This window comes from Sinocyclocheilus anshuiensis, unplaced genomic scaffold (assembly GCF_001515605.1).
Source record: "Sinocyclocheilus anshuiensis isolate Anshui unplaced genomic scaffold, SAMN03320099.WGS_v1.1 scaffold162, whole genome shotgun sequence".
NCBI classification, from domain to species: domain Eukaryota; kingdom Metazoa; phylum Chordata; class Actinopteri; order Cypriniformes; family Cyprinidae; genus Sinocyclocheilus; species Sinocyclocheilus anshuiensis.
In genome coordinates this window covers 955,621-966,204 of record NW_015542351.1, presented here as the reverse complement: position 1 = coordinate 966,204, position 10,584 = coordinate 955,621, and the positions used below count along the sequence as shown (strand labels likewise).

Sequence of the window (10,584 nt, the reverse complement as noted above, 5' to 3'; positions counted from 1 at the left end):
GCTCCCCCCCCCCCCCCAGTTTCATTTTTTTCAACTGTACAACTTAAGATTTCCATGTACTGAGTAGTGTTAACTCTACAGTATGGCCAGTTTGTATTTCAGAAGTTGTAATACATTTTTTTCCTTCTGTAGGCCAGTTTTAAGGTTTTCTAAAACTGTACACACGGATTCTCTGCCCATATTATAATCCTGAGGTGGTGGAAAGAAGACTTGAAATAATGCCTCTCGGTGTAATTTTAGTATTGTTTAAATAATTTAATAGTATTTAATGATAATTTTGAATTAGTTTATATATATTCCTTTTTATTTTAAAGTTGAATTAATAGTAATTTAGTTGTGTATTAAATATGTCTATTTTAAATTTAAATTGTCTGTTTATTTCTGTTTTAGTTTTAGTAATTTGAATACTAGAAATGTTGCCTTGGCAAGTAACCAAAATAAAATATTATATTTATTTATTTATTTATTTTTAGCTATGGGTAACTAACACTCAGGTGCTATTGTTAAACTTATTTTAATGTTTTAAACCTGTTTATTTTTATTTAGATTTGTGTACTTTTTGCTTAATGCTTAATTACGTGTATCGTGCATCTTTCTTTTAGAATTAATATTAAAACATCTACTAAATTTAGGCTTATTTTCCAGTTTTAAAATAACCTATCAAGTGCGGTCAGAATGTGTCGGATATCTAGCGCGCTCTAGATGACAAACTGGTGTACTTAAAAAAACAAAACAATCCGCCATCGTGCGTTTTCATTGGCTCCACTATACCTACACGTCAGCACTTGAGGGCGGAGAACAGATCGGTGCTGGCGAATGATTTCGCACATGCAAATCCGTTTTAAATATTTCCCGGGAAATCTGAGTTTCGCGGGAGTACCTTTCGCGCGCGTAAACCTCATCCCCTACTTCATTGTCCGCTTCCTGGAGCCATTTTTCGTTCTAGCGAGAGGGAGTTTGCATCGCATTTTAATCGCTTACATCGGGTGTCTTAGGCTTTAGCAATTTCACTCATATTGCAGCGATGCATTCATAACACTGTGTGCTTTAATCATTTATGATTATTTTATATCCTCTCGCTCGGATTTGATAGAAAACGAGCCTCAAAGCACAAGTGGGACAAAGGGAACCTGCGCCTCTGAGGATCATGAGAAAGGGGGGTTCCTCGGTCCCAGGACAAGTAATGTTAACAGGGATTGTTAGAGGTGAACAACACGGTGTTTTTAGCGCGGTTTCCGATCGACGGTGTGCATCTTATTCCAATGCAGCCCGTTTACAGATAAACACACCGCCGTCCACTAATAATGTCTGTGTGCCCGAGGCTTCTGCTGACAGTTTGTACACAACTCCTCTACAAGGAGCGACACATGGGACAGGACTGCGACCCACACTAGGACGACCACCGGTAAGTGTCTGCTTTAATTCGGTGTTTAAAGTGTTGCCATTCAATCCTGTTAATGTTAAGTCGTTAGGCTAAGTCCACTTAGCCTACTTCTGCTGTCATCATGGCTACTGCTGGAGCTGCTTTATGTGCATTCAATATCTGGAGTAGGCAGGTTTATTGTGCAAAACTAATCGGCACGTTTTAGATACTTAACTCGTTAAGACCTTTATTGAATGTCCCCCAAAAATACGTAATGACGCATGATGATTGTTTACAACAAACAGACCCATGCACATTTCCGTAACGTAGTCACTGCTGTTTTCACGATTTAACTGTATTAGACATTACTAACGTACGTGTATCAGACAAGATGTAATGCATTGTTGTTGTTTTTAACTTAAAATTACAATAGTGTAATGTTTGTAACTCGGTTGGTTTTCCAGTTGCACGCCTTTTAAAGTTTTCTTCGAAAGCTCGAGGGCTGCTGCTGTAAATCGCTTTATATAGATCTCATAAAGACAATATATAATGCAATATCAACTAGATATGGTCTAATAAGAGTCTGCTGAACTCGCAAAAGCTTGAATTAGTGGAGTCTAGGCCTGGGCTTGTTGTCTCAGGATGGGGGATGGAGTCATTTCTGAGCTCGCGGACTCTGTGCTAAGCCAAATGCTTTGCTAACTTGATTTTTTTTAAATCGTTATTTACTGCAAAAACTCCTGACTGGCATCAGTTTACTAAATAATTTGACATACGCGAGGTCGATGGTGTTCATATTATCCCAATTGAAACGGTTCATCAAGAGATCAAACTTTTGTTTTATAGGTTTCAGGACATTAAACAATGCAGCAATTAACGTTACATCTTCTTCTGACTTAAATTTAGTTGTTTTCAATTTAAAAACGTCTTATGCTAAACTGAAGGGAATTGCAAGTGAAAAAGATGGGGAAAGGGAGATAAAGGTTAATGAAGGAACAACAATAAAACTAATAAAATATCATATAAGATTAACTCAATTATATTGTGAACCTTAATCATAAAACCATAACAGTGTGAGGCCAAATATACAACTAGTAACCTTCTATTGTTAATGTAATGCTGATGTAAAAAAAGTTAATAATTGAGATTTTTTTTTTTGAGGAGGTGTTTAAAAATATGGAATTTAGGCTTGTCGGTATTTTTTTTTTTTTCCCATGCAAAATGTATGTTTACCACGTAATTAATCTATTGTCTTCTTTGTATAGAGACATGTCAAGCTATTACTTAACATGTAGTGCCTTAAATTCAGCAAATCTGATTTTAAGATCAAACCATTTTTAAAGTAATTAAGTAATTTTTCACCCCCTAAACTACAAAATATGCATTTCATCTACATTTAAACAAGTTGCAATGCGTGTATGCTTTTGTGCAGCACGTTAAAAGTGTGCTTCTTATGACATCAAACTGTATTTCCTATTTAACATGTAATGATGACAGCAGTATTTTTGCAACATGCAAAACGCAAAAAATAGATCTCGACTACATGTATAATTATCTTGGGGTCAGTGGTACTGTACGTTTCTCAGTGGTCACTGAGTTTAAAGGGATAGTTCACCCAAAAATGAAAATTCTGTCATTAATAACTCACCCTCATGTCGTTTCAAACCCGCAAGACCTTCGTTCATCTTCGGAACACAAATTAAGATATTTTTGATGGAATCTGAGAGCTGTCTGACCCGGCATAGACCGCAATGCAACTGAAATGTTCCCAAGTCCAGAGACGTAGCAAGGAGATCGGTAAAATAATCCATGTGACATCAGGGGTTCAACCATCCTCACGCCGGACCTGTTTCCTACGTTGTTGTGATTTGATCTGAACAAAAACAGCGTATCCGTGTGACGCAGCTGACACAGAACAGCATATGTTGTTTACGTCCAGCTGATACTCCCCAAAATGGCGCTACAGGGTGACGCGGAGAAGACAAATTGTTGAATAAAGTCGTTTTTTTTTTTTCCTTTTGTGCACAAAGTATTCTTGTAGCTTCGTAATATTACGGTTGAACCCCTGATGTCACATGGATTTTACCGATCTCCTTGCTACTTATCTGGACTTGGGAACATTTCAGTTGCGTTGCTCTCTATGCAGGGTCAGACAGCTCTCAGATTCCATCAAAAATATCTTAATTTGTTTTCCGAAGATGAACGAAGGTCTTACGGGTTTGAAACGACATGAGGGTGAGTAATTAATGACAGACTTTTTGGGTGAACTAACCCTTTAAGGCTTTGGTAATAGAGGACTGCCATTTTGCTTCCCCCTGCCCTTAGTTTGTTGACTTCAAGTGTTGTATTATTAGGTAAAACTACCATCTGCTTTTTATGCGAGGTGAATCCTGTACAGTTTGCAAAAATAAAAATAAAAAAAATGCACTTCTAGGAACTTAAAAGGGGTTACTCTGGGGGGGGTAATATCACACGCATATTTTGTGACTTATTACCCAATAATTTTGCCAACTGTTCCAAATAACGTAAGTGATGGATTCAGTATTTGCAATGAATAATGCACACGTTCTGTTCTTAAAATGAGGAATTTTTAGCATTTCTGTGCTTTTGAATTGTGTAGTTCTTTTATTATGTGATCAAATAACCCTGAAAGATTCACACAAACCTGTGTATGACTAAAAGGGTTCAGTGGCCATCTTTCATATTTTCTTCACACAGGCTAAAAGGAGGCTGGAGCTGGACATCACAGACCACCAATACAGCGAGCCAGCTAAATCCCTTCGGAGTCGCAAAGGAGCTCTTAAACTGAAGGTCCCCAAAGGTATTACGTTCGTTCCGTCATTCCACGGTTTTGCTGATGTGATAAGTGTGTAGAGCCACCTATATTAAGTTATACCATCTAATTACATCACCAACCAGCCCTCCTTCCTTCTGCTGCAGAGTTATGAATGATTGAACGACCTCTTACATTTCAGCTCCCAAAACCACACCGGAGAAGACCCGATACGACACATCCTTGGGGTTCTTGACTAAAAAGTTCTGTCAGCTCCTGGCGCAGTCCACCGATGGAGTGCTGGATCTCAATAAAGCTGCCATTGTGCTCAACGTCCAGAAGAGACGTCTGTATGACATCACCAACGTGCTGGAGGGGGTGCACCTCATCAAGAAGAAGTCAAAGAACAACATACAATGGCTGTGGGTTACTTAAAAGTGTGGTTTGCATTAAGCACCGCTGATTCTTTTGGACGTTTAGTAGATTTGAGCTCCTAGTAGCACCTTTAGATTTGTAGAGTTTTAAGCATTGACTTCTGCCGCGGTGTTTGCAGGGGCTCCAGTCTGCCGTCAGAGGGTGGGCTTCCATCTCCAGCCATGCCGAGTCACAGCCTGGCCAGAGAGATGCTGGCGCTCACTCAGGAGGAGAGACGGCTGGATGAGCTCATTCAGACCTGCACACGAAACGTCCAGCAGATGACTGAGGAGATCCACAGTCAGCAATATCCTTTACTCTAGCAGTCAGCTGTGATTTCTCAAGTGTGTAATGGTCACTGAAGACCAGAAAATGAGAGCACTAAAAGGAATGGAAGTAATTCCCTGTTCCCTGTCCTTAACCTTTCTCACATATGCCTATGTGACCTATCAGGACATCCGAAGAATAAAGAGCCTAAAAGACCAAACTGTCATAGCGGTTAAAGCACCATCGGAAACGAAGTTGGAGGTGCCTGACCCAAAGGAGGTAAATAATTTTCAATTTGAATTTATGCATGTAAAGGCCTTTTCACACCGAAAATGAGACAAGTTGAGGACTGTTTGAAATCTTACCGTATATAGCATGTTATGTATATGTTCGACAACTTCTCAAAAGCCTTGTTGGTAATCCATTTTAAATGCTACAACAAAATGAATGTGTTTAACAACAGCCGTATAAATGTCCATTTAGTGCACTGATTTAAGTGTCACAGTCCTTAACCTTTCTCACATATGCTTATGTGACCTATCAGGACATCCGAAGAATAAAGAGCCTAAAAGACCAAACCGTCATAGCGGTTAAAGCACCATCGGAAACGAAGTTGGAGGTGCCTGACCCAAAGGAGGTAAATAATTTTAAATTTGAATTTATGCATGTAAAGGCCTTTTCACACCGAAAACGAGACAAGTTGAGGACTGTTTGAAATCTTACCGTATATAGCATGTTATGTATATGTTCGACAACTTCTCAGAAGCCTTGTTGGTAATCCATTTTAAATGCTACAACAAAATGAATGTGTTTAACAACAGCCGTATAATTCGAGTCAATTTGACAGTTAAAAAAAAAAAAAAAACCTCTTCATTGGAGTCATTCATTCACAAACCGTGTAGTCTAGATTTGCATTGTCATGTTCAATCAGTAAATATAACACAATAAAAAGGTTGACTGATTGCTGTTATGACATGAATAAACAATTCATATTTAATTCGGAGAGCATAACTAAAATAATCAGGACTGAAACTAACATTTTCACTCACCAGCCAATTTGGCAACTAATTTGTTACCAACCATTCAAAACTTTTACAAACTTAAAAATATCAGAAATAAACAAGGTTATTAAAGTCGCAGCTTGTCAAATGCCTCCTCCTGACCTTCAGTTCATACATCCCTAACAAGTGGCAGATGGAATGAACAATTGATAAACTCTTTGAAATGCACCCTATTTGTTAATAACTGCACAACCAAATCATGCTGGATCATTCAAGACTTATAGGTTTCTGCTTCTAGGTGAAGCTCCCCATTATGTCTTCAGGGTCAATGAATCATAGTTTGTGGTTTGCATTTGCCTGTTAATATTCTGGCTTCCCATTTATGTCATTGTAAAATCAAATTATTATTATTTTTTTTTAATGGCAATATGCACTAATGGGCACTTTTGGCATATGTTTAATAATACACAAGTGTTGCACATGTGGCATGTCTCCTCGCCAGTGTACTATAGCGTTATTCCAATTTGCTTGTTTCCGGAGATCCAGTGCTTCCAGAGGTAGTCAAACTCATTCGACCAGATTGCTTTCGTAGTTTAAATGCTCATGTGGTCAAATGAATTTGAACAGCCATAAACTGTTCTTTGCCTACTGACCTGATTCTTAAATGTTACAGGACGTGTTGTTGAAGCGCACTATCCAGACAGGAGAACTTTGAAGTCCAAGACGCGTAAAAAGCACCGTGTTCTCTAATCACTCCTGTTTGTAACTAGACTTGTGCCGGTTTTCGGTAATGCGATATATCACGGTAATGAGTGTGCACGATATTGTTATCGTGGGCTCTTCTAAATACCGTGAATAATTATATATTACAAGTTATTCAGAATTTTGAATGCATTTTAAGAATACTTTTCCCATCAACTGGTCAAAATGCACAACACCGCTGTATGCTGCGTGAAAGACGCGCACTCTGATGTAAACAAGTGCGGATGAGAAGCACATGGCAGAACATGTGAGAGATGCTCTGGATGAAAGCGCACTTTCACTCTCATTAGCAATTAATCGCAACATGAAAATCTGATACCGGCATATCCCTATTTCTAACACAAACACACAATAGTTGTGTCCATCCAAAGTTGCGAATTTAACTTATGCGCAAAATTGGAATATCACAAAACATTTGTGAATAAAGCCCCGTTTCCATCCAACAAGACTAAGATCAAAACCATCACTTCCTGATAAACTGGCACTAAATATCACTAATTAAAGTAGGAGAAGCCGCTGTATATAATAATTTTCATTTTTAATTACTTGCACCTCGGAGCAAGCAGACAAAACAGCATAAATGCAGTCATTGCTTTCAGAGGTGGATGCTGCTGTTTGTGAACGCAGTCGTGTAAGACCGTTCTGGGAGACAATTATACAGAAATACTTTGACGACAGAGTGCTTGGGCATTTCAGAATGACCGTAACATTTCAGATTGATTCAGACAAGATCAGTCTGCTATTTAGTCAAGTTATGCCATCCCATCACGCAAAATCACATGACTTTTTTTAATGCACATGGAGGAATTTATTTGGTAAATGTTTTCATCTTCCACTATTCGCATTAACTCTTTTTCACACTAGTCAAAAACCACCAAGCAAGTTTACATTTTTTTTTTTTCTTCCCCGAATTTTGGCGTTTGCGTCACTTGTTTCTGATGCGATACTACAAAATGCACATAAAAGCAGGATGATGGAAACATGCACGGTGTTTGGCGGCTATCAAATGTATGGTTTCTGTTGGCTCCTTTCACGTTCTTAAGTTGCGCGAGCTTATTTCACAATATTAGAATGAAAGATCAGGAAAAAGCCCATAAATACACCCGCCCTTAGACCCTCTCCTAAAAAGAAATCGAGACCAAAGTGGACAAGACAGACTAAAACAGCAGGTGTAAACGGGAATGTGTCTCCCTCATCTACTTGTGATCTGATTGACCAAAACACATCTTAATACCAGGTGTAAACAGGGCCTAATAGTTACTTTGGTTCTAGTAGAGGCAGCTCATTGAAGTGAAAGTGATTTTATATTTGTTCCTTTTATACTTAAAGGGGTCCTATTATGCTTTTTCACTTTTTCAACTTTAGTTAGTCTGTAATGTTGCTGTTTGAGCATAAAAAAGATCTGCATCGTTACAAAGCTCAAAGTCCACTTCAAAAGGAGATATTTTATTTAACAGAAATCACTTTTCAAAAACTACATCGAACAACTCGTTTGGACTACAACGCATATTTTCCGGGATTTGTGATATCACAAATATCGACGAATGGGATGAGACCTGGTTGAGCTGCACTAGAGAAGGCAACGAGTGTTATCACTATGTCGGAGACACGCTAGCTTTCCCAAGGCAGACGAACTTAGAGTGGTTACAATCATCTGGGTTTAAATCTCGCTCTATTTGATTTGATTTTGACGCAATATTTACACTGAAGCTCACAGGCAGCTATGGTAAGAGGCATGACATTTCCCGACCAGGCGCCGAGTGTTGCCAGTCACAACACACACTGGCCCAGCTAACCAATCACAGCACATTTCGTATTTCAGAAGGTGGGCCTTCATTTGATACAGGAACTATTCGAGCCGTTCATGCCAGACTGGGGAGAGAGGTGTTGTAGTAATGTAAAATGTGAAAAATTTGTTTTTCGAACAACCTAGTATAAGAGCCTGTTCTAGTACACCCCAAAAACAAAATCAAGACTTTGTAAAAGACCATAATAGGACCCCTTTAAAATCCTTTGTCCATTCAGAGTTTACAGGTCCACCTGAGTAGCTCCAAGGGTCCCATTGATGTTTTCCTCTGTACGGATGGAGGTGACTCCGGGAGCCTGCTGCAAAACGGCCTTGATGTGAATGGAAATCACCCTGCGTTTCTCAAAGTCTCCCAAGGCAAGAACTACTTCAGCAAAACTTGTACAACAATAACATCTATTCCTTCCAAAAAAAAGTTTCCTTCAAGTATATTTTCCTGTTCTTTATCTTTTCAGAAGCCGCTACAGATGGAATGGCTGATGGTGTGAAGACGAACGGCAGCGCTAACGGTAGCGTCAATGGTTATGGGCCCCTAACTGGAAGTGCCCCCATGTCACCCCTCAGTTCCTCCTTGTCCTCCATTCTCCAACAGCCAGAGGAGTCCATCCCCTTCGTGCCGCTGTCTCCTGCTCTTCTCAGCGATGAATACATGCTGGGCTTGGGTGATGAGCAGGGCATAAGCGATCTGTTTGACTCCTGCGACCTGGACACACTAGCTCTGGATGACCTGCTCAGGATATGAGCAAACCCGGAGGCCATCCGGACCCGTTTTCAAGTTAGTTGACGGTGCTTTTTAGTTCCTGAATGAAATCTGGATTGGTGGGGATAACTACAGACTGAATTTCATGAATTCCTGTCGCATTTGACATTGAGCGTTTACACTTGGATCTTTAGGTTTACCGCTACAGGATCCAAGGTTTCTGTTGTCTGATACTGTTCAGATGGGTTTCTGTACCCTAATAATGTGGTTTTAAAGTTATTTTTAGTGTGGTGAATTGCATGAGCTGTGTGATTTGTCTATGAACTTTGTTGTACTGGTTTTCCTGATGGCCGCCTCTACAAATAACACCTAAAAGGTCACAATTTCTTCAAAATAGAGTATTTCTCTACTCTCAATGTGAACGTTTTTGTCCTTTTGAGATCATCTCTTGCTTGCTTTCATGGGGAAAAAGAAACCTCTCTGCATCATAGGCTATCTAAATATCAAAGAAGATCAGCGAGGAGTTCTTTTATTGAATGATCCAAAGTGCATTTGGTGCTCTGTCAGTTATTATGCTTTATGACAGTGTTCAGTATCTCAGTGCACTGATCAAGGAGCGAGTGCTTTGTGTGGCGATCTAGTGATCTCTGGGTAAAATCTGAGCTATAGTGTCTTGTCCCCTTTGTTACCAAATGATTTGTGCAAAGAAATGAGGAAAGGACTTGTTCATCCATTTCGGTGTGATTCAAATAATAATGTAATTGGGGATGCTCTGATCCGCCTTTTTTGCCTCCGATACCGATTCCGATACCTAGGGTTTGGTATTGGCCGATACCGATATCCATCCGATACCAGTGAAGTTTTTTTCCCCCATTTAAATAAATGTAGAATTTATATATCTCTGTGTGTGGAACTGATAATCATTCTTTAACAATCCACTAGATACAGACTACTTCATTATAAAGAAAAATAAAATAAACAATAAATATGAAAACATATAGGCCTATGTATATTTATAATCTATGACAAAAATGTATCAAACTAGGTTAGTGGATAATTCGGCGGCAAGTTATTCTAGAAAAATCAGTGCACAATAATTTTAGAAATCCAAACTTTTAGTGAAAAAACAATATTTTGTGGGGAACAAATAAAAGTGTTGCACTAAATATGGTAAAATGTTACACATTGCTATTTGTATTATAAAATCCATTCATTAAAAACATTCATATGTTTAAGTATATACTATAAAATTAAAATACATTTCTTTTGAATGTATAGCATATTTTTTAATAAGGCAACAACATGATAGATATGATGGGACAAAACAAATACAGTGCAGCACGAACTGTTTTTTTACAGTCTATGAGCACGAAGCGCTTACAATGTGCGCAGAATGATGCGCTTGAAGCAACATGGCGTCACTTAAAAACTGCAAAGCACAAAGGGAAGAGAAATTGATGCGTAGTGTATTATATCTGTGCAACAGTTATTGAGCCT

The 10,584-nt window shown here is 38.8% G+C and overlaps 1 protein-coding gene across 1 annotated transcript; it reads left to right on the top strand.

Annotated features, from left to right (window-relative positions):
- Window positions 1-929: 929 nt before the first annotated feature.
- LOC107691507 (transcription factor E2F3-like) lies at window positions 930-9,863 on the top strand. Its single transcript, XM_016490126.1, has 7 exons — window positions 930-1,405; window positions 4,082-4,184; window positions 4,339-4,558; window positions 4,690-4,857; window positions 4,982-5,096; window positions 8,606-8,744; window positions 8,843-9,863. The coding sequence occupies exons 1-7, from the start codon at window positions 1,148-1,150 to the stop codon at window positions 9,127-9,129; spliced, it is 1,290 nt and encodes a 429-aa protein (XP_016345612.1). The 5' UTR covers window positions 930-1,147; the 3' UTR covers window positions 9,130-9,863.
- The last annotated feature ends 721 nt before the right edge of the window (window positions 9,864-10,584 follow it).

Bases quoted from the DNA above. Each gene is read 5' to 3' on its own strand.
- LOC107691507 (XM_016490126.1), top strand. From the start codon at position 1,148: ATGAGAAAGGGGGGTTCCTCGGTCCCAGGACAAGTAATGTTAACAGGG. The intron at 4,559-4,689 runs GTGGGTTACTTA...CGGTGTTTGCAG, and splicing joins AAGAACAACATACAATGGCT to GGGCTCCAGTCTGCCGTCAG. The intron at 4,858-4,981 runs ATATCCTTTACT...AACCTTTCTCAC, and splicing joins GAGGAGATCCACAGTCAGCA to ATATGCCTATGTGACCTATC.